Here is a 25735-nt window from a genome sequence, read left to right on the forward strand (position 1 = left end):
CAGAGTTTGCCAATGAGAGGCACTCGCGGGAAATTTGGAGGAGGTTGATTTTGGGGGAGGAAGTCACAGCCAGAAATGCAGCAGAGGTGAAATTCAAGGCCGGTTGGGAGGGAGCTCTCTGGAGCCGCCTGCTTCCTGCTGCAGACCAAGATGTTGGGGAGGGTTTCCTGGAGTGGGAGCGGCAGTGGCTTCCTGAGAGCTGTTGAGACCACCAGCTTTGCTCTTGGGCTGAGGTCATTGGCAACAGTTTCCCTGATTCCTCCCCGAGTTCTTTCCACAGTTGCACAAGCCCAGATTACCTTATGACCCGAGATACCTAGAGCAGCTTTATCTTTTCTGGTTGACCCTTGCCTGATTGGGTTTGGGTTCTGGAAGGGTGATAGGCTATGTTCTTGTTCCCACTTTGCTTCCTTCCTTGATGTTGAGCTTGGCCACATGCCTTCCATAAGGCTGCTGTAAAGTCATCAGAGCTGACATGCCTGTGCTCAGGTTCACCCATCCCCTTCCTGCCCCTCTGTGAGAACAGCATGTGCACATTAGAGCTGCTGTTTTCATCCTGGATCCTAGAGTAAAGACATCCTGCCACAGCCAAGCTACAGCCACTGTAGCTGATAGCGCCAGCGAGAAATAACCCATTGTGATTCCGAGTCACTGAGACTGGGGGATCCTTCGTTACTGCAGCACAATGCAGTGAAAGCTCGCGATTACAAAGACTGGTGCTTAATACCGTCTCATGGAGGCAAAACATCCTTTCGTCTGACCTATGTCTCATGTTCTAAAATGTCCACCTCCTTGCCTTCCGAAGGATGAAGGGATTAGAGTACAGAAGAGAACCCTCCAGGGTTGGGCAAGGCCCAGGACAGCCTCCGACCACATCTGGAGGATGGGCTCACCAGGCAGACAGGGAGGAATGCATGTGCGGTACATTGGCTTGTGGATGCTCAGCCTTCCTGGTCACCCACGGAATTGGAGGGAACATGGCTGCTGGGGCCTGGTATGCTGGGTGGGGGTGGGGTGCCCTTTGGATTGCAGGAATTGCTAAACTGGCACAAGTATAGTGAAGTTTGTTCTTAAGATACAACAGGCAGGGGCCGGCCCCTGGCGCAGCGGTTAAGTGCGCACGTTTTGCTTCGGTGGCCCAGGGTTCACTGGTTCAGATCCCCGGTGTGGACATGGCACTGCTTGGCAAGCCATGCTGTTGTAGGCGTCCCACATATAAAGTAGAGGAAGATGGGCATGGATGTTAGCTCAGGGCCAGTCTTCCTCAGTAAAAAGAGGAGGATTGGCAGCAGATGTTAGCTCAGGGCTAATCTTCCTCAAAAAAAAGAAAAGATACAACAGGCAATTTTGCTTCCACCTTTTCCAGCATGTCATGCCTCTTTTTATCAGGATGACTTTAAGTACCAGAATACCAGCCTAACTGTGGCTTAAACCATCAGGATATTTAATTATCTCACATAAGGCCAAGCCAGAGTTAGGCAGCCAAGAACTGCTTCTGCTGCTCACTGACGTCCAGTGTTGGGGCAACATCTCAGCAATCCTCTTAGCTTCTCCTTCATGGTCATGGGTGACTGCAGCATCTCTGTGTGTCCAGTCTGACTTCGTGGCCCCACATGGGCAGAGGAGAGCCCTCACATCTGGATGTCCAGTCTCTTGTGTGCTCTGCTACAATGACAAGTCTCTGGCCTGACCTTCAGCACAGCCTGCCCTGGAGCAGTGGGAGTAGGATCTCTCCACACCACCGTGGAGGCCTTCTGATGAGCGGGCACCATGGAGGAAATGATAGGATGCTGGGTTGAGTGTGCTTGGAGACAGGTGAAGTAAAACTGGTCATTAAGCTGAGAATTGTTGAAATTGGCTGATGGGCACATGGGGTTTGTTATGGTCTCTCTAATTTTGTGTGTTTGAGATTTTCCATTAAAGTAAAAAGACTAAAACCCTTTTCCTGTTTCCTTGTTTCTTAGTGTGTTACACCTTCCATCTCCAGGATTTGGGTCAGACATTGCTACTATCCAGCAAAGTCTTTCTGTTTCAGCTAGGCTGCCATAACAAAATGCCACAGATGGAGTGGCTTCTTTTCTCACAGTCTGGAGGCTGGATGTCCAAGATCAAGGTGAGAGGAGGGTTGTTGTTTGGTGAGACTCTCCCTTTGAGTTGCAGACGGCTGCCTTCTCATCGAATAGATGGTTATATAGTTGGAATCGTCCAGTTCTCATTGTGTCCTCACACGGCCTTTCCTCAGCAAAGCTGTGGGGAGAGAGAGAGAGAGCTCTTGTGTCTCTTCCTCTTACCTACTTGTCCAAATACAGTCACATTGGGGATTAGGGGTTCAACCTATGAATTTCAGGGGGATATTCAGTCCATAGCACTCACCTGCTTCCGGAAGAATAGAGTCTGCTGGGCGCATCATTGCCCTGCTGCACTCCTTTTCCCAGCTCTCCTTGCAGTTAGATGTGGCCAGGTGACCAAGTTACTGCCAATGAAATGTGAGCAGAAGTGGTGTGTGCTCCTTCAGATACCTGATTGAACACTCTCCCTCTGCTTCCCCCCACCCCTTGCAACCCAGCCTTGACTATGAGGACAATGGCAAGGCCCTCTGGGGGCAGACACTGTGCTAGAAGGAATGTGGGTCCCTGAGTGACCCTGTGGAGCATGGCTGCTCACCCCATGGGCTGTTCACATTGGGACTGTTACATAAGAAATACAATTCTCTCTGTTCTAAGCCACTGGATTTTGGTTGGGTTTCTTTGTTAGGGTAGCTTAGCCTTCCCCTAAAGCACTGGTTCTCGATTGGGGGACTTTTGGATTGTTACAACTTGGGGTGGGGGTACTAACAGCATCTAGTGGGGAGAGGCCAGGGATGCTGTTAAACATCCTAAAAGGCACAGGACAGCCCCCCATGAAAAGAGTTATTGGGCCCAAGGTGTCAAAAGCTCTGAGGTTGAGAAACCCTGTTCTAAAGTATTCAGTAGTAAGAAGAGATAGTGAGGGAGTCACCTCTCATTTTGGTAGTTTCTAAAACAGGGTCTCTGTAAGAGAATCTGTCAGTTTTTGTATGTGAATGAAAGAAGACACATTACTCTCTGGGAGAAGTTGTTTCCAATATCTGCTATGTGAAGAGCCACTCTTTTAATAAAGCCTTTTTAGTCTTTTTTAGATGAAAGGCATGAAGACCGATTTCCCCATAGATAATGGGTAAAGGACATAAAGAAAATGATAGAAGAACTACAAATCGACAACAAATATGGAAAAACATCTTTAGCCTCAGTTAAAATCAAAGAAATACAAATTAAAACACTGAAGGTGGTTTTTTTTTTTTTTTGGTTATTTCTTTTTTTGTATCAAATTAGCAAAAATAAAAAGGCTGACGTGGGCAGGCCCGGTGGCTCAGCAGTTAAGTGTGCACATTCTGCTTTGGTGGCCTGGGGTTCACGGGTTCGGATCCCAGGTGCAGAGATGGCACCGCTTGGCAAGCCATGCTGTAGTAGGTGTAGGGGAGGAGGACATTTCCTCTACCTAATGTGGGTTCGCCTGGCCGGAGAACGAATTAAATTCACGAGACAGAATAGCAAGAGAAAATTAAACAAAGCTCTATGAGGACCATGGCCGGGGGCCTTTCTTCCCGAAGGAAGAAAGGGCCGAAGAAGTGGGGTGCACACAGTGGTTATATACCCCCAAACAGGGTGTTTACATGTGATTGAAATGTCCCTCCCACAATAGTCACAAGATTGCCCTGTGGTATAGCGCTTGATGGACACAGCAGGTAGTGGGTCTGCTCTCTCAGAGGGTGTAGCAGGAGGCAAGTCTATTGTCTCAAGCTGGGTGGTCACAGGTGAGCACAGCAATCTGTTCCTAGCCTAAGGAAAGATGCTTAATCCTTAAAGAAATGCCAAAGTTGGGAGGGGGAGGGAAGTTGCACCTTTATCTCAAGGGCCTTTGTTCTTGCCAAAGGGAATATACAATGCCTGCTCAAAGGCCACACTCAGGCCCTTTTGGAAAAAATAGCAAAGTCAGACCGAATTAGGCTTACACCAAATGGCTTCCTCATGTACTCCAATATATCCTTATTGCTTGCCATTTCTATTTGTCAATGTATAGATGGGAGAGGCTCAGGCAAGCAGAGCAACTCGCCAAAATGGCCGAAACCACCACCCCAAATATCATATCCAGCCAAAAGACAAAGGAAGACGCTGAGGGTGGGGGGAGCCAGTTACAGGAGATTACTAGACAAGCACAAACAAATGCACATTTAAGTGCTTGCCTTCCCCATTGATCAGGAGTTTCTAGAGATAAGGTCATCTCCCCTTCTTCCTGGTCCAGAGAGAGATATCTTTACAGATGGAGAGTTCCTTTGCCATGTAAATGTCTCTTACAAAGGGTAAGTAAATTCTACTTTTTAGTTGCTTTCCTGTCTGCAGATGAACCAGCTTCAAATAATCATGCCAGAGAGGCATATTTTGGCGTGGCCAAGACCAGTCCCCCACATTGGTGTCCCACATATAAAGTAGAGGAAGATGGGCACGGATGTTAGCTCGGGGCCAGTCTTCCTCAGGAAAAAGAGGAGGATTGGCAGCAGTTAGCTCAGGGCTAATCTTCCTCAAAAAATAAATAAATAAATAAAAAAGGCTGACGAAATCTAGGGTTGACAAAAGTGTGGAAATATACTCAGTGGCATGTCAGTTGTTGTAACCTTCCCCTTGAGCAATTCATTTAGAAATATCAGCACTTAGGGGGCCGGCCTGGTGGCACAGCGGTCAAGTTCACACATTCTGCTTTGCTGGCCCCAGGTTTGCCTGTTCAGATCCCAGGTGTTGACATGGCAGCACTTGGCAAAAGCCATGCTGTGGTAGGCGTCCCACATATAAAGTAGAGGAAGATGGGCATGGATGTTAGCTCAGGGCCAGTCTTCCTCAGCAAAAAGAGGAGGATTGGCAGCAGATGTTAGCTCAGGGCTAATCTTCCTAAAAAAAAAAAAAAGAATAAATAGAAGTATCAGCACTTAGAACATGCAATACCCTTTGAGCCAGCAATTCCATCTTTAAGAGTTTATCCTCGGGGCTGGCCCCGTGGCCGAGTGGTTAAGTTCGCGCACTCTGCTGCAGGCGGCCCAGTGTTTCGTTGGTTCGGATCCTGGGCGCGGACATGGCACTGCTCATCAAACCATGCTGAGGCAGCGTCCCATATGCCACAACTAGAAGGACCCACAACGAAGAATATACAACTATGTACTAGGGGGCTTTGGGGAGAAAAAGGAAAACAAAAATCTTAAAAAAAAAAGAGTTTATCCTAAAGAACTAACCAGACATTATGGTCAATTAAAGACGGCCACAGCCATTGCTACTCCTCCCGTTGACAGGTGGGGTCTAATTGCCTCCCTTTGAATCTGCGTTGCCCCGAACGACTTGCCTCACCAAGAGAATGTAGTGAGGTGATGTCTTGGAACAACTAAGGTGAGCTCACAAGAGTCTTGCAGCTTCTGATGAGGATTTTTAGGCTGCTTAATTTTAAAATGGTTTATGATGACGATTTTTAGGCTGGTTACTTTTAAAACTGCAGATGAGAAGCAGGCTCCGAGGACTGGAATTTTGCTTGCCCTTTTGAGACATTTGCGTTTGTGAAGGAAGGGGGGATGACCTTGTAGGGACCTGAAATTGGCCACCCCAGGATATGTCTCTTTGGCATCAGGATTGTTTTGGGCTGATTGCTTTCGATAAACTGGGACAGGGAAGGAGGCTCTGGGGAATGGAACTTGCCCTTGTTGGGACACATTTACATTTGTAAGGTAAATCTCTATCTGTAAAAGGTGCCTCCCTCTCTGTACCAGGAAGAAGAAGAGAGATGACCTTATCCCTAGAAACTCTTAATGGGGAAGGCAAGAACTTAAGTTGGTTGCTGTCTGGCAATCTCATGTAACTGATTTAGGGTGGTGGCTTCTGACCTTTACTTAATCCGATTTGATTCTTGTCTAAAAGTCATGGGATCACCCAACGACCAGACCCCACCTGCACTGACACCATTTTAACTTTTTTTCATGTTCTTTCCTTTGTCTTCATAAAGAGATGACTCACATACCTATGCCTTAAATTTAGCCCTAACCCTCAACTCGGGGCAGCAGCAGGAGCTCTGACTGCCCATGGGTCCTGTCCCCACGCACCAGCTCTGCCTGCCCATGGGCTCTGTCCCCATGCCAGTGGGGGCAGCAGAAGCGGCGGCAGCAGAAGCTCTGACTGCCCATGGGTCCTGTCCCCATGCTATGCTACACTATTCTCTAAATAAAAGAGCACTACTGCCAGATCTTAAGAGTCTAAGAAATCTTTCTTTCGACTCCTCGGCTCACCGACCCCGCATCAGCTTCCACTGAGGCCTCCTGGAATGCTCTGGAAGCCCTGAGTGATCACATAAGAAGGACTACGACCTGGGAGCCCTGTGCCGGAGAGGCCACATGTAGGTGCTCTGGTCCATGGTGCCAGTTGAACAGAGCCTTCAGCCACCCCAGTGGTCTCTATTGTGTCACAAAGAACAGAAGAATCAGCCAGCTGAGCCCTGCTGGAAGGCCTGACATAAAAATTGTGAGCTATAATAAAATGGTTCTTTTAAACCACTAAGGTTTCAGTTAGTTTATTATGCAGCAATAAATAACTGGAACAGACAGATACAAACAGCTAAATGGACAAAAGTTCACCAGAACATTATTTACGGTAATGGAGAATTGGAAACAATCAAAAGATTGTGCATTGATAAGGAGTTTGTTAAAGTATGGTACATCAACACAAGGAAATATACCTAGTAAACAGAATGAGGTAGAATTGAGTAAAACATGGCCAGATGTTCATGAAGAGTATTAACTTAAAAATTTAAATAGTAAAAAAGTGGATAGTTTGACTCACCAATAAGAAAACAGCCCAATTAAAAAATGGGCAAAAGATCTGGACAGACACCTCAGTAAAGATATACAGATGGCAAATATGCACGTGAAAAGGTGCTCAACACCATACGTCACCAGAGGAACAGAAATAAAAAGAGATACCTCTACACACCTCTTAGGATGGCCAAAATCCAGAACACAGACGACAAATCCTGGCGAGGATGTAGAGCAACAAGAACTCTCATTCCTTGCTGGTGGGAATGCAGCCACTTTGGAAGGCATTTTGGTGGTTTCTTACAAAAGTAAATGTAATCTTACACTACAATCCAGCAAGGGAACTTCTTGGTATTTACCCAAAGGAATTGAAAACTGTGTCCATACAAAAACTTATCCGCAAATGATTATAGTTGCTTTATTCATATTTGCCCAAACTTGGAAGCAACCAAGATGTCCTTCAATAGGTGAGTGGATAAACTGTGGTCCATCCAGACAATGGACTATTATTCACTGTTAAGAAGGAACGAACTATGAAGCCACAAAAATGCATGGAGGAAACTTAAAATGCATATTACTAAGTGAAAGAAGCCAATTGGAAAAGGCTACATACCGTATGATTCCAACTATTTAACATTCTGGAAAAGGCAAAACCGTAGACAGTAAAAACATCAGTGCTTACCAGGGCGTGTGTGGGGCGGGGAGAGGGTTTAATACATGGAGCTCAGGGGATTTTTAGAGCAGAGAGGCTATTCTCTGTGACACTACAATAGAGGATGCATGAGTTTATACATTTGTCAAAACCTATAGAATCCTGCAGCTGGCCCTGTGGCTGAGTGGCTGAGTTCGCGCGCTCTGCTTCAGCAGCCCAGGGTTTTGCTGGTTCGAATTCTGGACACGGACACGGCACCACTGGTCAGGCCATGCTGAGGCAGCATCCCACATGCCACAACTAGAAGGACCCACAAATAAAAATACACAACTATGTACTGGGGGGTTTTGGGGAGAAAAAGGAAAAATAAAATCTTTAAAAACCCCACAAAACCTATAGAATCGTATAACAGAGTGAACCCTAAGGTAAACTATGGGCATTAGTTAATAACAATGTATCAGTGTTGTTTCATCAATTGTAATAAATGTACTGTTACCACCCAAAGGGTGGGGGTTGTCTGCCCGCCACAAGACATGCCAATAGTCAAGAGGCAAGGCCGTAGGAGAGAAAGACTTTTTTATTACAGCTTGCTAGTGAGGGGGAAAATGGTCCACTAACGTCTGAAAGAACCATCTTATAGAACAAAGACTACAGGCCAGTTATATAGCAGGCTGGGCTCCGCGTACGGGCATCCATCTGATTTCCGGGTGGGAGTAGACATCTGGTCTTAGTTCTCAATAGTCTTTTGTTTTACTGGACATGCCTCAGAGACCAGAGCAACACCCTATACTCTGATCTTTTAGTTGTCTGATGATGGCTTTCAGCATAGACTCTCTGCCTGGGGTCATCCCATTCCTAAGGAACTCGCAAGAACAAAGTTATCAATTTATAGGTGCTGGGAGGGGCCATATAATCTACAAAGTATGTCTGGGTTAGTTAATCAGAGGTCATTCAATGTTACAATGCCGTTTCTCTTCTACAATATGGCTTCCCTTATGTCAACCTTGTGTGGAGCCAGTATCAGTACCACACAAATGCAAAAGATTTATAATAGGGGAAACTGTGTGTGTGTGGAAAGAGTATATAGGAACTTTTATTTTCTTCTCAATTTTTCTGCAAACCTAAAACTGCTCTAAAAAATAAAGTGTTAATTAAAAAAATAATTTAGTCACTTAAAACAATAAATAAGATGGGTAGTGTGCAATTACGTACGCGTGTCTGCATGTGTTTTCTCATCTAGTATTACATGGGGCCAGAAATGATGCACCCAAACTGCTAAGATAGGGATTCAAAGGTGACAATCACAGTCCTGTCCCCGAGGATGGGGGGACACTCTTAAGTTCCTGTATAGTTTGAATTTGTATAAGGAACGTAAATTAGGCAAAAACAACGAATATGTTTCCACTTTTAAAATTTGGGGTTTCAGGAACAGTTCAGGAAGCGGGGAATATCTCTAAACACGCATCTTCAATAATGCAACTACTGCTCCATGGGTCAGGGCGTGCTACTGGTGTGACCGACAACCCTGAATCACGAGGTCAAGGATGGGTGGGTTCTGGGGCCCAGGCTCACCCAGTGTGGTCGTCAGCTGTTCCTTGGTGCCCCGATCCGGCGGAGGCATGAGGAGCCCCTTCCCCGAGGCCCGCGCTGGCCAGGGAGGACACAAGGGCTGCAGAGGCTGACCCCCGACCCCGCTGGCCGCCCGGTCTCCGGCGCGCATCCGCGCGCTCTCGCGGACCCTCTGGGTCCCCGGACCACGTTCGTCCCCTCGCGGGCACCCGCTCTGTGCCCCAACTACCCAGGGCGCCCGTACATAGGCGCGGACCTCTGGCGGGAAGCGGACGGCCGGACCCCGGGGCCACGTGGCGCCGAGGGCCTGGCGTAACGGGCAGAAGCAAGGCGTCCGGGCCTGCGGGCCCTGATCCCGCGCGCACTGGGCCCCATAGGGCCCCCCGCCCTCCCCGGAAGCGCCGCCAGACCCCCGCCGCCCAGCTCCCGCGCAGCGCCGCGCGCAACCCGCCGACCGGAAGCCGGAGGGCGTGGCCGGCCACCGCCCCGCCCCCGGCGGGCCAATCAGCGCGCGAGGCTCATGAATAGTGAGCGCGCCGGCCCCGCCCTTCGCCCCTCGCGGCGCCGCCCGCCCGCGCAGACCCAGAGCGCGGCCGCGGACGAAGATGGCGACCGCCATGTACTTGGAGCACTACCTGGACAGTAAGCGCCCTCCGCGCGCCCCGGGCCCGCCGCCCGCGCGCAGCCCTCCCCACCGCGCCCCGCTGCGCGCCAAACCTCGCGCGGGGACCCCGGGGCTCGTGGGGGAGGCAGGGCGGCCGGCGGCGGCGGGGGCGGCGGGGGCGCGCGCGGGGCGGGGCCGCGAGAGTGGTGCGCGCGGGGGGCGCGGCGCGGGGGCTCGCCGTCATGGCCGCGCCAATTCCAGGTGCGTCACGGCGGGGCGGGGCCGACGGCGTGGGGCGGGGCCGGCGCGTCCAAGCCCCGCCCTCCCTGGCGGCCCCACCCACCCATGACCCTCCCCAAGTGGCTAGGCCCCGCCCCTCCCTGCCAGGCCCCGCCCCATCATCGACTAGCCACGCCCCTCCTGGCTAGGCCGCCGTTCTCTTCGACCCTGCCCCGCCCTCCCCACTTTAGCCTTAGGCCTTGGCCTCGTCCCGCTCTCCCCGCTGGGCCCCGCCCTCCTCGCCTAGGCCCCGCCCCTGCCCCGCCCCGCTTGGCCCGGCTCCCATTTGCCCACGCGGGTGGTCAAGTCCCAACCTTGCATGGACTCTGGGTCGGCGGAGCGGGGCTCAGGGCTTTTGTGCCTGTTCGTGCTGTGACCTGGGAATCCACGGGGAGGCGATGCTGGCGGAGGGTCTCCCAGGGTGCCTGTCTCTGCTGGGTACCTGCAGGGCTGGTTAAGGTGTGGAGATCCTTGAGGCTCCTCCTGCGGGCTTCCTTCCGTCTACAGGTAGCATAGGTTGGACCCTCCTGACAACTCCTGAGCAGATGATTTTTTCTCGCATTTCTACAGAGAGAAAGTGGGCCACAGGCCCTGGAGAGTGGGGAGCCCACCTTTCAACCCTGCCCATCTGGCTCTGGCCGGGCGGTGGCCTAGGTGTGGGCTTGGATTGGGTGGCTGTAGAGTGCTGGGCTGCACTGCGGGTATTTACGGTCACTCAGGCCTGGCTGCCCAGAGCCCCACCTGAGGCTGCTGAGAGCTGAGAGTGAGACCCTGCTCTGTGGGAGACTGTGGGGATCCCCAAAGGGGCTGCCCCATCCTGGCCATTTGTTCTGCTGTCGGTGGAGGAGAAGCTCCTCCCTGCCACTGTCACCAGAGGCCTGCACCCACATGTCTGTTGGGGAGCACTGTGGCTTGCCCTTCATCCTGGTACCTGTCCAGTGCACCCCATAAAGAGGGTTTCAGAAATGTGAGTTCTGTCGTGCTCAGGGCCCCGGTGTGAAGGCTTGGGAATGGAGGCTTTCTCCCTCCTTGAGCACCTGCTGTGTGCCAGGAAAGCAAGCATGATCCCCATTTTCCTGGAACTTATTCTCAGATGGAGCAGTCGGAGTCTGTAAAGGCCAGCAGGTCATGAGAGAGTCAGGGGTGTGAGCGGGGGGCACTGGCCTGCAGAGCCCTAAGTGGGACAGAGCGGCGGGGACTGGGGAGCCTGGAGGCTGTGGAGGGAGTTCGTCTCACCCTCTGGGTGAGCTGGGACGCACTGGGGCTTTAAGTGGCAGCTTTGTAAGGTTGGATTAGCTCTTAAAATGATCGCCTGCACCTGGGGAGAGTGGAGGGCGGTCAGGACTGGACGCAGGAGCCCAGTCGGGCGTGTTGTGGCCATGCAGGTGGGTGGGGAGGTTGGCCTGAACTAGGAGGATGACAGTGCAGACAGGAAAGCAGCGTGGGGTGGGGTCCTCGACCTGCGCTGTCCAGCGTGGTCTGTTCAACTTCAAATTAATTAAACTTGAGTAGAATTAAGTTTAGTCCCTCTGTCATCCTAGCCCCATTTCAGTGCTCAGCAGCCCATGTGCCAGTGCCCGCTGTATCGGGCAGCTCAGAGAGAGAGCATTTCCATCCTTGCATCAAGTTCTACCAGACGTGCTGGTCTGCACTACCTGATGCACTGGAGTTCAGAGTCAGGTGGAGGGAAGATCAGGCAGCACCCTAGGGTTTGGACTTGCTCACGGTGCTGGGTTATCTGCAGGGGGAATGCCTGTGGAGGAGCCACTCGGGCCATCTTCCCTGCCTGTGCTCACAGCTCCTTTCTAAGTTCACCTCTAACTTCCCGAGCTTCTGACCACTTCTGAAGCGTGTCAGCCTATTCTCAGTGTTTGGTATGTGTCCCTCAGCAAAGATCCCTTAATCCTTCTCCTCCGCAAACCCTAACAGGAACAGAAGACAAAGTGGGCTTACTATTTGTAGACTTTAGGAAGTCTAAATCTGGAAGGCAGATGTCGTCCTGCCACTGAGAAGTACATGTCTCCGTGTTTCAGGTATCGAGAACCTTCCCTGCGAACTTCAGAGGAACTTCCAGCTGATGCGAGAGCTGGACCAGAGGACAGAAGGTGGGCTCAGGGGGCCGGCACGGTGGGCTGCGGCCCGGCTCTGGGCACTGGGAGGTGTCTTAGAGAGAGAGCTGACACTTTAAGATCAAGCTTAGCTCCTTGGATTCTCACACATCTTCACGTCCCATCTTTATGCCATCATCGCCTCCTTGCAGTCAAAACGTTCGTTACCTTTTCTTTCCTTTAAAAAATTTTCTGTTTTCTGACTATGTGTGCCGAGTTTAAATAGATAGCACTTTCTGATCTCTTGATGTTTAACTTGCCATTTCTAAAAGTCATGTTTTTGCTGCTATTTCTTATTTTATTTTCCTTCAGTTTTAGATTTTGTCTACCTAGTTGTTACGGAAAATGAAGATTTACTTTTCCCGTTGCACCCCGCCAGCTCACGCCCCCATCTCCTGGTGTACGGCTTAGAACTTGAGGCGGTGTGGACTGGTGATAGTGTTTCCCTGGGACCGCTGTGTAGGTAGTTTACAACTGAGCCACACCACATGCTGTGCTTACGTGGCCTTTTCTGAATGACTGTGGTTTTCTTGGAGTTCTGTGTCTGCTGCACCAGGTTCTCTGCAGTTCTGTGTCTGCTGCCACGGACATGGCTCTCCTGGAGCCCCCTGTCCTGCCGGTCCCGTCTGGGCTGGTTGTTTCTAGGCCTGCAGCACAGGTGCTGCCCTGAGCTGTCCTGGCCTCTCCCTCCTCTCCTCTTCGGTGCAGGACCCTGTTTCCTCCCTTGTAAGCGTCCTCTTTCTTGATTTGCCCACTTGTTTCAGAGGAGCCTTTCCTCCAGTAGCTTCCTGAGAAAGAGTGCGTGAGAAGGTAAACTTCTTATAACATTGTGCGTCTCAAGACAGGTTTCTCCCAGCCTCCTAGTCAGTTAGTAGTTTGACTGGGTATAGAGTTCCAGACGGACCGGCAGTGTCCCTCAGAATGTGGAGGTGTTGCTGCGTTGTCTCCTTGCTCCACTCTTGCTCTTGAGAAATCTGATGCCTTGTGGATTCCTCACCCTTTGTTCGTGGTCATTTTTATCGTCCTGCTTAGGAGCTTTTGGGCTGTTCTCTTTGTCCCCAAGGTTTTGCACTCCATGATGATGTCCTTGGGTGGGGGTGACTTTTCATTCATTGTGCCAGGCACGTGCTTTGCAAGATTGAATAGCCGTGGTTTTTCACTAAGGTGTAGCGTCCCGCCTAAAGGGTGCCGAGACTTCTCTTATTGTGAAATACAGCATTTACCTTCAGAAATAAGCATAAATGTTTACAGATTGCTTAACGAATATCACCTGGTGATCCTCTCCCCAGATGGAGAAATGGAGCCTCTGGTGCCTGGGGGCCCTGTTTGACCCTCCTGAGCGGACGCCACTCCCACAAGGGGCTGCCCCCTGAGATTCCACCTGCAGCAGTGGAGTAACAAGTTGTGTCTGTTTCCACCCTTAGTATCAGTGGAATCATACGCTGTGTTTTCCTCTGAGTCTTCCTGGTCTCACTCAGTGTCACCTTTTGTGGGATACTCCGTGTTGTCCCGTGTGGCAGCAGTTGGTTCCTTTTGTTGCTGGGCGTTCTGTTGTATGAGTGGGCTGCAGCTTATTTATCTGTTTTACTGTAGATGGCATGTTTGGGTTGTTTTCTGTTATCTGCACTTAGGAAGGTTTTCCTGTGTGTATCCTGGTGTGTAAATCTTTAGAGGATGTACCTAGTAGTAGCATGCCAGGTCATAGGTAGAGTGGGTACATAATTTATTATTCAGACAGGGACTCTTGGGAGCCAAAGAGGGCACAATGAGTACTAGCTGGCACAGCAGTCCTACTCTGGGACTGTCTTGGGCATATTGCCCTGGTTATAACGTCTGCACATCTCCATGAATGCACCGTCTGTGGATGCACACCTCCATGATGCACACCTCCATCATGCGCACCTCTATCCATGCATACCTCCATGATGCACACCTCTATGATGCACTCCTCCATCATGCACTCCTGCATGATGCACTCCTCCATCATGCACTCCTGCATGATGCACTCCTCCATGATGCACACCTCGATTATGCACCCCTCCATGGTGCACACCTATATGATGCACTCCTGCATGATGCACTCCTCCATGATGCACACTTCCATGATGCAGTCCTCCTTGATGCACATCTCTATGATGCACTCCTACATGGATGCACATCTCCATGCTGCACACCTCTATGGTGCACACCTCCATGATGCACTCCTCCATGATGCATGCCTCCATGGCGTACTCCTCCATGGACGCACGTACACTTCTCCATGATGCACTCCTCCATGATGCACACCTCTATGATGCACTCCTCCATGATGCACACCTCCATGATGCATTCCTCCTTGATACACACCTCCATGCTGCACACCTCCATGGTGCACACCTCCATGATGCACTCCTCCATGGATGCACATCTCCATGGTGCACACCTCCATGATGCACTCCTCCATGGATGCACACCTCCATGCTGCACACCTCCATGGTGCACACCTCCATGATGCGCTCTTCCATGGATGCACTTCTCCATGCTGCACACCTCCATGCTGCACACCTCCATGGTGCACACCTCCATGGATGCGCACCTCCGTGATGCACACCTCTGTGATACACTCCTCCATGGATGCACACCTCCATGATGCACTCCTCCATGGATGCACACCTCCATGCTGCACACCTCCATGGTGCACACCTCCATGATGCACTCTTCCATGGATGCACTCCTCCATGCTGCACACCTCCATGCTGCACACCTCCATGGTGCACACCTCCATGATGCACTTCTCCATGCTGCACACCTCCATGCTGCACACCTCCATGGTGCACACCTCCATGATGCGCTCTTCCATGGATGCACTTCTCCATGCTGCACACCTCCATGCTGCACACCTCCATGGTGCACACCTCCATGGATGCGCACCTACGTGATGCACACCTCTGTGATACACTCCTCCATGGATGTACACCTCCATGGTGCGCATGTCCACGATGCACACCTCTGTGATACACTCCTTCATGGATGCACACCTCCATGATGCACACCTCCATGGATGCACACCTCTGTGATGCACACCTCTGTGATACACTCCTCCATGGTGCACACCTCCATGATGCACTCCTCCATGGATGCACACCTCCATGCTGCACACCTCCATGGTGCACACCTCCATGATGCACTCCTCCATGGATGCACACCTCCATGCTGCACACCTCCATGGTGCACACCTCCATGATGCGCTCTTCCATGGATGCACTTCTCCATGCTGCACACCTCCATGCTGCACACCTCCATGGTGCACACCTCCATGGATACGCACCTCCGTGATGCACACCTCTGTGATACACTCCTCCATGGATGCACACCTCCATGGTGCACACCTCCATGATGCACTCCTCCATGGATGCACACCTCCATGCTGCACACCTCCATGGTGCACACCTCCATGATGCGCTCTTCCATGGATGCACTTCTCCATGCTGCACACCTCCATGATGCGCTCTTCCATGGATGCACTTCTCCATGCTGCACACCTCCATGCTGCACACCTCCATGGTGCACACCTCCATGGATGCGCACCTCCGTGATGCACACCTCTGTGATACACTCCTCCATGGATGTACACCTCCATGGTGCGCATGTCCACGATGCACACCTCTGTGATACACTCCTTCATGGATGCACACCTCCATGATGCACACCTCCATGGATGCACACCTCTGTGATGCACACCTCTGTGATACACTCCTCCGTGGATGCACACCTCCATGATGCTCTCCTCCATGGATGCACACCTCCATAATGCACACCTCTGTGATACACTCCTCCATGGATGCACACCTCCATGGTGCGCATGTCCACGATGCACACCTCTGTGATACACTCCTTCATGGATGCACACCTCCATGATGCACTCCTCCATGGATGCACACCTCCGTAATGCACACCTCTGTGATACACTCCTCCATGGATGCACACCTCCATGGTGCACACCTCCATGATGCACTCCTCCATGGATGCGCACCTCCGTGATGCACACCTTTGTGATACACTCCTCCATGGATGCACACCTCCATTATTTACACCTCCGTGATATACTTCTCCATGATGTACACCTCTGTGATACACACGTTCGTGATACACTCCTCCGTGGATGCACACCTCCACGGTGCACATGTCCATGGATCACATCGTGTTTGCGAAAGGCTGTGCCTGCTGTGCTCCGACAGCAGTGTTTCAGAGTTTGTGTCAGGCACTTCTTTGCTAGAACTTGGTATTCTCAGGCTTTATTTGTTGCCAGTGTAGTGAGCGTGTAGTGGAATCTCATGCAAGGACTAGCTTTTCAACAACTTCTCTATCAGATAAGAAAGCAGAGATCGACATCCTGGCTGCTGAGTATATCTCCACGGTGAAGACTCTCTCTCCAGACCAGCGTGTGGAGCACCTGCAGAAGATCCAGAGCGCCTACAGCAAGTGCAAGGAGTACAGCGATGACAAGGTGCAGCTGGCCATGCAGACCTATGAGATGGTGAGGAGGGGATGTGGGGTGGGGCTGGGGAGGCCTGGGATGGCGGGTTGGGAGGGTTGAGGGGGGCCTGGGCCATAGGCCTCTCCAAACTGCTCAGAAATGGTGTGTCCGAGACGGAGGTCAGGCTTTGATAGGGTGAGGCTTCTAGAGAAAGTACAAATCCGTGTGTCCTTCACCTGGGGCTCTTTCTACTTGTTTGTTTGCTTGGGGGAGCTGTTCGTCTTTATATATATTTTTTTAGTGTGTGCTCTTGTCACCTTTAGGTAAAGTCTTAGAATTTGTTCTGTCTAGTTTCCTCTCAAGGAGGCTTCCCTTGGGGCCCCTGCGGTGGCACACAGCCGTTGTCCTACACCGCCTGTGAGGTCATGAAGCACTGCCGTCTTCGCAGGCTGCCACCTGCTCACTCCCTCCTGCGCCTCCCCCAGTAAAACGGACAATTTCCTAAAAACCTGAATTAAGTTGTATCCAAAGAAGAACACTCTAGAAGGAGAACTTAATGTTCATATTTGGGATTTCGGTGCCCCAATGTGCGGTGCCTTTAGGGTAAGCAGCCTGTTTTCTAAATAGTTAGGTTTGATCAGTTGTCCTTAGACAAGTTTCTCTCTGATGCATAAGGAAGTTGAAGATTGTAGTTCATTCCCAGACATGGAGGGGTACCGTCGCCCCTCCCTTGCGGACCATGACGTACAGCGTTGGTTGATGGTCATGAGCCAGCTGGATAGAGGGACCCGCTGTGGCCATTCATTGTGAAGTCCTTGCGATTTCTCAGTGGGAAGGTCTCCTCTCAGGAGTAGTACAGCGGTTACTGCTGCTGGTGGCTCTGGCTGTCCTGCCTCCCCTTTCTTACACCTGACGTGTTAGAGTCATTTTCTGTTTTCTTTTTTTTTTCGGACCGTTGAAGCTAAGCCACTCTTTAGTAGTTGAATAGTTTAAAAACCTATACATTCTTCAGATTTTTTTTTTTTTTTAAAGATTTTATTTTTTCCCTTTTTCTCCCCAAAGCCCCCCAGTACATAGTTGTGTGGTCTTCGTTGTGGGTCCTTCTAGTTGTGGCATGTGGGACGCTGCCTCAGCGTGGTTTGATGAGCAGTGCCATGTCCGCACCCAGGATTCGAACCAACGAAACACTGGGCCACTTGCAGCGGAGCGCGCGAACTTAACCACTCGGCCACGGGGCCAGCCCCTACATTCTTCAGATTTTTAAAGTAGGATTCAGTATCAGATGCCCTCACCCTTTATCCTGTTGCATCTCACACTCTGTTTCTCATGATTGCCTACCTTCATGGCTTTTCCTGATTAGGATTTATTCTGTTGAGGTGTCGAAATATGTGGGAAGAAAAAGACCCTTGCATAAACTTGGAGAGAGTGGGCCCCGTGTTAGCAGAGCTTTATTGATCGAGGCCTCAAAGCGCAAGAAAGTGCTTCCTGGTTGGCTTCCAGCGCGTCTGTGATCCCTGAGGCGTTGTGTGTTCAGTGAGACCTGTGAGCCTCCTTCCTTTCAGGTGGATAAGCACATTCGAAGGCTCGATGCAGACCTGGCGCGCTTCGAAGCGGATCTGAAGGACAAGATGGAGGGCAGTGACTTTGAAAGCTCTGGAGGACGAGGGTTAAAAAGCAAGTCTGTTAATTTTTCTTTATTTTGGTACTGTTAACTATGGAGTTTTGAAGAATTTTGTCTGATAAATGTATCAGGAACATTATGGTAACTATCACATTAGGTAAACCTTGTCCTCCTTTAGTAAATTCTTGAAAATAACTGGGGTCTTCATTGTCCTTCAGAAGGTCGAGGTCAGAAAGAAAAAAGAGGCTCCCGGGGTCGCGGCAGGAGGACCTCAGAAGAAGACACTCCAAAGAAGAAGAAGCATAAAGGAGGGTAAGAGCTCTTTTTCCCCAAAGAACACCATTAGTGTTTATTTGGGATCTAGAAGCAGCAGTAACAGCTAACCCCGAGGAAGTGCTCACCACGTGCCAGGTGTCGTAGCTCTTTGCGCTCTACACATGTCAGGTCCGCCATCCCCACAGCAGCCTGTGGTGAGCCCCGTTAGGATCGGGGGCTCCCAGGGACAGTAACCTGCCCGAGGTTTATGGCTAGTGTGCGGGAGAGCTGGGTTCGCACCACACAGTCTGACTCCAGAACCCATTCTCTTCGTCATTGTGTGTCCTGCCTCTCGAGTGACGTGATAATGTTGATTGACAGGTGAAGCCAAGCCATTCTTTAGTAGCTGAATATGTATCCGTCGATCATTTTCTATATAAATACGTGTTTGGGATATACTCATTATTAAATTGTGACTACATTTATTACATATACATGTCGTTTAACTTGAACTCGAGAATATTTCATTTAAAGCATTCTCCCACCTGATATGGTAGTGTTGCTTCACAGAAGTGACACTTAGACTACAGAGAAAGTAGGAAAATCCATGTGGCTTCTCTGGATGTGACTCTGACAGTTATGGGGAAAGCTCAGAAGAGTAGTCCTTTTTTTTTTTTTTAAAGACTTTGTGTTTTCCTTTTTCTCCCCAAAGACCCCCGGTGCATAGTTGTATATTCTTCGTTGTGGGTCCTTCTAGTTGTGGCATGTGGGACGCTGCCTCAGCGTGGTTTGATGAGCAGCGCCATGTCCGCGCCCAGGATTCGAACCAACGAAACACTGGGCCGCCTGCAGCGCAGCGCGCGAACTTAACCACTCGGCCACGGGGCCAGCCCCAGAAGAGTAGTTCTTGACAAACAAAAGGGAAAAGTTTTGGTTCTTAAACCTGGTGTTTAAACTTTAACCTTAAAAAAAAATCTCAAACAGGGGCCAGCCCGGTGGCATTAGTGGTTAACTTCACGCTCTCTGCTTCAGTAGCCTGGGGTTTGTGGGTTCGGATCCCGGGCACACACCTACACACCGCTTATCAAGCCATGCTGTGGCAGGCGTCCCATATACAAAATAGAGGAGGATTGGCACTGATGTTAGCTCAGCGACAGTCTTCCTCAAGCAAAAAGAGGATTGGCAACAGATGTTAGCTAAGGGCCAATCTTCCTCACCAAAAAAAAGGCCCAAATACTGCTTTGGTATTGGAAAGCAATACGCACATGCAGAATCTCACACGAAACAAGCTTGTGGTTTAATGAATCACCATAAGAGGCACAGCCTTGTAACCATTGCCTAGTCTGTGACCACTGCTGCCAGAAGCCTTCGCATGTGCCCCTCAAAATCATAACCACCTTGCTCTGCCCCAAATGAACACCATCCAAACTCAGGTAGTGTTTATTTCTGTTCTTTCTTCATAGTTTTGTCCCTCATGTGTGCATTGCTGGACACTATAGTTTAGTCTTGCTGGTTTTTTTTAACCTTTCAAATTAACTTTATTAAGGATAGTTTACATACAATAAAATGTTCTCATTTTGAGTATACAGTTTGATGCTGTATTCCATTTCTTTACTTATGGAACTAGTCAACCTTTCTGTTTCTTCTTGAGTCAGTTTTGGTAATATGCGTCTTTCAAAGAATTTGTTATTTCATGGAAGATGTCATTTTTATTGATGTGAAGTTGTTCATAGAATTACACTGTTATCCTTCTGCTGTTGTAGCATCTGTGCTGATAGCCACTCTTTCAGACTGATATTGGTCATCTGTGTCTCCTCTTATTTTGTCTTGATCTTTCCAGAGCACTAGCGTTTGGGTTCATTGATTTTTGTGTTTTCTCGGTTGTTGGTTTTCTGTTTCACTTGTTTTTCACTCATATCTTTATTATAATTCCCTACTCCTAAACTTGGATTTACTTTGCTTTTCTTTTTCCAGCTCTTTAGGGTAGAAATAGTTTAGATCATTTTATTTCATACCTTTCTTCTTTTTCTTCTTTTTTTCTTTGCTGAGGAAGATTAGCCCTGAGCTAACATCTGTTGCCAATCTTCCTCTTTTTGCTTGAGGAAGATTCACCCTGAGTGAACATCTGTGCCAATCTTCTTCTGTTTTGTATGTGGGATGCTGCCACAGCATGGCTGCTGACGAGTGGTGTAGGTCCATGCCTGGGAACTGGACCCAGGCTGCCAAAGTGGAGTGCACCAAACTTAACCACTAGGCCACGGGGCTGGCCCCTTTCTTTCTTAATATAAACATTTAAAGCTATAAATTTTCTTCTGATTACTGTTTTAGCTACATCCCACACATTTTGAAATGTTGTGTTTTTATTTCAGTTCCATTCAAAATATTTAAAATTTCTTTTGTGACTTTTCTTTGACCCATTGCTTGTCTAGAAGTGTGTTTTTCAGCTGCCAAATAATTTGGGATTTTCCAGGTAGCTTTCTGATTTCAGTTTCTAATTTAGTTCTGCTATGATCAGAGAACATTCTATAATTAAAATCCTCTGAGATTGATTAAGACTTGTGTTGGGGTTATGGTGTGTCTTGATGGATGGTCCGTATGCACTTGAAAAGCGTGTGTATTATTATGCTGTTGGGTGGGGTGTTCTGTAAATGTCAGGTAGATCGCTGGGGATGGATGGTCCGTATGCACTTGAAAAGCGTGTGTATTATCATGCTGTTGTTGTGGGGTGTTCTGTAAATGTCAGGTAGATCGCTGGGGATGGATGGTCCGTATGCACTTGAAAAGCGTGTGTATCATCATGCTGTTGTTGTGGGGTGTTCTGTAAATGTCACGTAGGTCGCTGGGGATGGATGGTCCGTATGCACTTGAAAAGCGTGTGTATTATCATGCTGTTGTTGTGGGGTGTTCTGTAAATGTCAGGTAGATCGCTGGGGATGGATGGTCCGTATGAACTTGAAAAGCGTGTGTATCATCATGCTGTTGGGTGGGGTGTTCTGTAAATGTCAGGTGGGTCGCGGGGTTGATAGTGCGGTTTAGTCTTCTATACCTTATTGATATTCTGTTCACCTGTTCTATAAATTACCGAGAGAAGGGTGTTGAAATCTTCAACTCTAGTTAGGGATTTGTCTGTTTCTCCTTTCTGTTCTGTCAGTTTTTACTTCATGTATTTTGAAGCTCTGTTATTTGGTGGTGCATACACATTTAGGTTTTTAAAAATCACAATTAAATTAATAGCAAATAGTTGGATCTTGCTTTTTTATCTAGTCTGATGTTCTCTGCATTTTCACCGCAATAGACTATTCAGATTTTTTTTTTTTTAAAGATTTTATTTTTCCTTTTTCTCCCAAAGCCCCCGGTACATAGTTGTATATTTCAGTTGTGGGTCCTTCTAGTTGTGGCATGTGGGACGCCGCCTCAACATGGCCTGACGAGTGGTGCCATGTCTGCACCCAGGATCCGATCCTGCGAACCCCTGGGCTACTGAAGCGGAGCACGTGAACTTAACCACTCGGCCACGGGGCCAGCCCCAACTATTCAGATTTAACGTAATTAGTGATATGGTTGGATTTAAATTTACCATCTTGCTATTAGTTGTCTGTCCCATGTCTTCCTTTCCTGTCTTCTTTTGGACTATCACATGTTTTTTTAGGATTCTATTTTAAGGACTGTTCTAATGTCTACACCCTGTATCCTTAACTTACCTCAATGAACTTCAAATAATAATATATTATTTCATGTTTAATGTAAGAACCTACATGAGTATTCTTCCATTTCCTGCCTCCCGTCCTTTGTGCAATTGTCAAAACTTTTACGTCTACATATGATATGAGCCTCACAATATATTATTGTTACTATTTTAGGTCTAAACCATTGATTATCATAAACAGATTTTAAAATTGAGAAAAAGTTGTATAGTCAGTCCATATATTTACCATTTCAGGTACCCTTCATTTCTTTATGTAGATGCAAATTTCCATCTGGTATCATTTCTTTTTATTTATTTATTTATTGAGGACGATTAGCCCTGAGCTAACATCTGCTGCCAGTCCTCCTCTTTTTGCTGAGGAAGACTGGCTCTGAGCTAGCATCCATGCCCGTCTTCCTCTACTTTATATGTGGGATGCCTGCCACAGCATGACCTGCCAAGCAGTGCCATGACCGCACCCGGGATCCAAACCGGCGAACCCCAGGCTGCCGAAGCGGAATGTGCGCACTTAACTGCTGTGCCACCGGGCTGGCCCCTCATTTCTCTTTAAAGGAAGAACTTTCTTTAACATTTTTTCTAGTGCAGGTCTGCTGTTGGTGATGAATTTTCTCAGTTTTTGTTTCTCTGAAAATGTGTTTATTTCATCTCCATTTTTGAAGGATATTTTTGTTGGATATAGAATTTTAGGTTGACTTTTTTTTTCTTTCAGCACTAAAGATGTCCCATTGTGTTTGATCTTGTACTGATTCTGATGTGAAGTTAGTGATAATTCTTATTTTTGTTCTTCTGTTGTAAGTGGCTTTATTTTTGCTGCTTCTAAAATTTCCCTGTAGCAACTTGATTTTTAACAAAATGTTAAAGTGATGTGTCCTGGTGTGGGTTTTGTATGTTTATTCTGCTTGGAGCTCATTGAGCTTCTTGGAACTGTTGTTTACAGTTTGCATCAAATTTGGAAAATATGGGACTCCAGTTACATGTGTGTTAGCTTGATAATTTTCCCACAGATTCCTGAGGCTCCGCTTATTTTTTTGTCAGCATTTTTCTTTCTATGCTTCTGTTTGAATAGTTTCTTTTCTTTTTTGGTGGGGAAGATTGTCACTGAGCTAACATCTGTGCCAATCTTTCTCTGTTTTATATGGGATGCCGCCATAGCATGGCTTGATGAGCGGTGCTAGGTCTGTGCCCAGGATCTGAACCTGTGATCCCCGGCCGCCAAAGCACAGCACACGAACTTAACTGCTACGCCACAGGCCACTCCCAATGGATAGTTTCTATTACTTTATCTTCAAGTCTTTCCTTTCTTGGTTTCTTGTTTACTCTCAATCTCCTCTAGTGAATTTTCATTTAAGACATTTTCTTCTCAAGAAATTCTATTTGTTTCTTCCATTTCTCTTATTACATCCATATTTTCCTTTGTATCTTTGAATGTGTGTGTTTACAATAGCTTTTTTTAAAGACCTTCTCTTCTGATTCTGTCTATATTATTTCCAGGTTTCTCTTTTTCTTTTTTAAAAACCACTTTGCTAAAGTATGATTGACATACAAAAAGCCGTACATATTTAATGTATATGACTTCATGAATTTGGCACATTATTTCTAATTGACTGATTTTTCTCCTGATTATGTCACATTTTCTTGCTTCTTCACACATCTAATAATTTTTGATTGGATGCTAGATAGTGTGAATGTTATGTTGTTGAGTATCTGGATTTTGCTGTCTTCATTTAATGGGTTTTGAATTTTTTTATTTTTAAACTTTTGGTCAGTAATCACCCATGAGTGAGCTGCATCCTCTGTCGGTTTGTTTTTAACCTTTGTAGAAAACTTTTCTTCAAGGGCCAGACAGAAAATATTTTAGGCTCACAGGCCATGTTGTCTCTGTTGTGACCACTCATCTCTGCTGTTTTATATCAAAAGCATCCACAGAAAATACATAGATGAGTGATGTGGCTGTGTTTCAATAAAACCGTATTTACAGAAACAGGCAGCCAACTGCAGGCTAGATTTTACCAACCCTGGGTCAGGGCCGCCTTTGCTCCCGGCTGGGTTAAGCCCTATTGCTAAGGTGTGACCTTCTGGGTTCTCTTCTGAGTGCCTTGGTGTTTAACAAGGCCTCTGCCTTTCGGCTGGAACTCCAACATCATCCAGCCTGCACTGAGCTCTGGGACTTGTCCAGCTCACGGCTCCAGTTTCTCTGCCTGACCTCGTGGATTTTCACCCTGTGCACAGGCAACTTAGTTTTTAGCTAAAAACTCAAGGAGAGGGGCTGGACCTGTGGCCGAGTGGTTAAGTTCGTGCGCTCTGCTTCAGCAGCCCAGGGTTCGGATCCTGGGCGCGGACGTAGCACTGCTCATCAGGCCATGTGGAGGCGGCGTCCCGCATGCCACAACTAGAAGGACCCACAACTAAAATATACAACTGTGTACTGGGGGGCTTTGGGGAGAAGAAGGAAAAATAAAATCTTTAAAACAAACAAACACCTCAAGTAGATTACTTGGCAGACTTCCAGCAGCCTCGCCCTCCCTGAACTTTGAGTTTTCCCTCCTCTGCTCCAGACACTCGTGCTCTGTGCGGTTTTCCTCTCCGTGGACTGGAGTGTGGAAAGTACCTCCAGGCAGAAAGCCCGGATGACCATGGTCTCGCCTTCTTTGTGTGCCTTCTCTCAGGGTGGTAGTCCTGGGCTGCCTTCTGTCCAGTGTGTGAAGACAGTTGTTTATCTCTTCTGTCCAGGTTTCTAGTTGGTCACAGTAGGAGGGCAGGTTCAGTACCTGTCAGTCTGTCATGGTCAGAAGTAGAAGTCTTTTTCTTTTTTTAGTTTTTAGGTATGTTCTTCAAGTCTCTTTAATATATAAATTTTTCTCCATCCTTGTCTTTTCCTCACAATTTTCCTTTTGAAACACCCAGACCATTTGACTTGTAAAGTTTCCCAGAGTCTGGATTTTGCTGTTAAGACATAAAATCTTGATGGTGCATCTTCAGTGAGCATTTAGACAGTGCTCCCCCTCATTTGCTCCAGGGACTTCAGCCTCCTCTCTGACTGGGAACGCATCGTCTTGTGTGTGTGCTCGTTTAGGCCAAAGTTCTGTAGAGCTGCCGGGACATGAGACTACTGCAGAGGTGACTGGAAGCATCTGCCTTATGGTGGATATTTGGTTCCTGATTGTTGTGTGAACACTTAGGCTGTGTCAGTTACAGATGGATGAGATCATAAATGTTAATTTCATATCTAATTGCTTTCTGTTCTAGAACACTCATTTGATTCCTTTTTTTTTAATAGATTTTAGTTCCTATTTGAAAAGTCTCCATATTTGCATCCATCTTTTCATAATTTCTTTATAATAACTATTTAAAGTTATTTAAAGCCTGCTGATTTTAACATCTGGGTCATCCATGCATCTGCTTCTGTTAGCCAGCTCTTCTCTTGATTATCAGTCACGTCTTCCTGCCCTTTCACGTCACATAGTTGTTTTATCATCTGTCTGACCTTAGGAATAAGAGGACCATGGAGAGTGGAGTTCCCGCTCTTCCGCAGGAGTTTGCCCCTCTCTGGTCCAGGCAGGGTGAGCAGGTGGAGGCTGGGTGCCCATTCACTCGGACCCAGTCCCCCTCTGGTGTCAAAGGCTGAG

At 48.3% G+C, this 25735-nt stretch overlaps 2 protein-coding genes and 1 long non-coding RNA gene across 11 annotated transcripts in view; 2 read left to right on the forward strand and 1 right to left on the reverse strand.

Annotated features, from left to right (window-relative positions):
• The window catches only part of LOC111773882 (uncharacterized), a 4408-nt gene extending 1102 nt beyond the window's left edge, over nucleotides 1–3306 (forward strand). For both annotated transcript variants that reach the window (XR_002808560.2, XR_002808561.2), the window contains exons 2-3: nucleotides 1965–2113; nucleotides 3148–3306. This is a non-coding gene — a long non-coding RNA (uncharacterized lncRNA). The remainder of the gene's footprint in view (nucleotides 1–1964; nucleotides 2114–3147) is intronic.
• Nucleotides 1346–9714, reverse strand: LOC138915008 (collagen, type I, alpha 1a-like). 5 transcript variants are annotated; one of them, XR_011439894.1, is made up of 4 exons: nucleotides 9084–9218; nucleotides 7038–7158; nucleotides 2374–2473; nucleotides 1346–2247 (listed from the first exon to the last, which is right to left on the reverse strand). XR_011439894.1 is itself a non-coding variant. In XM_023642806.2 (2 exons), the coding sequence occupies exons 1-2, from the start codon at nucleotides 9697–9699 to the stop codon at nucleotides 2213–2215; spliced, it is 651 nt and encodes a 216-aa protein (XP_023498574.1). In that variant the 5' UTR covers nucleotides 9700–9714; the 3' UTR covers nucleotides 1346–2212. The 5 variants fall into 5 exon arrangements, 1 of the variants encoding a protein (XP_023498574.1); XR_002808559.2 differs by lacking the exon at nucleotides 7038–7158 and having other exon boundaries at nucleotides 9084–9223; XR_011439893.1 differs by lacking the exons at nucleotides 7038–7158; nucleotides 9084–9218 and adding an exon at nucleotides 6342–6514.
• ING5 (inhibitor of growth family member 5) overlaps nucleotides 9588–25735 on the forward strand; it is a 25990-nt gene continuing 9842 nt past the window's right edge. The window contains exons 1-5 of one of the 4 annotated variants that reach the window (XM_023642807.2): nucleotides 9588–9722; nucleotides 11997–12068; nucleotides 16421–16587; nucleotides 18090–18201; nucleotides 18367–18460. In XM_023642807.2, coding sequence (XP_023498575.1) covers nucleotides 9686–9722; nucleotides 11997–12068; nucleotides 16421–16587; nucleotides 18090–18201; nucleotides 18367–18460 — 482 coding nt within the window. In that variant the 5' untranslated portion in view covers nucleotides 9588–9685. Of the gene's footprint in view, nucleotides 9723–10003; nucleotides 10471–11996; nucleotides 12069–16420; nucleotides 16588–18089; nucleotides 18202–18366; nucleotides 18461–25735 lie in introns of those variants that run through there. The other 3 variants (XR_011439891.1, XM_070270764.1, XR_011439892.1) reach the window with 3 other exon arrangements.

This window comes from Equus caballus, chromosome 6 (genome assembly GCF_041296265.1).
Source record: "Equus caballus isolate H_3958 breed thoroughbred chromosome 6, TB-T2T, whole genome shotgun sequence".
Classification (NCBI taxonomy): Eukaryota; Metazoa; Chordata; class Mammalia; order Perissodactyla; family Equidae; genus Equus; species Equus caballus.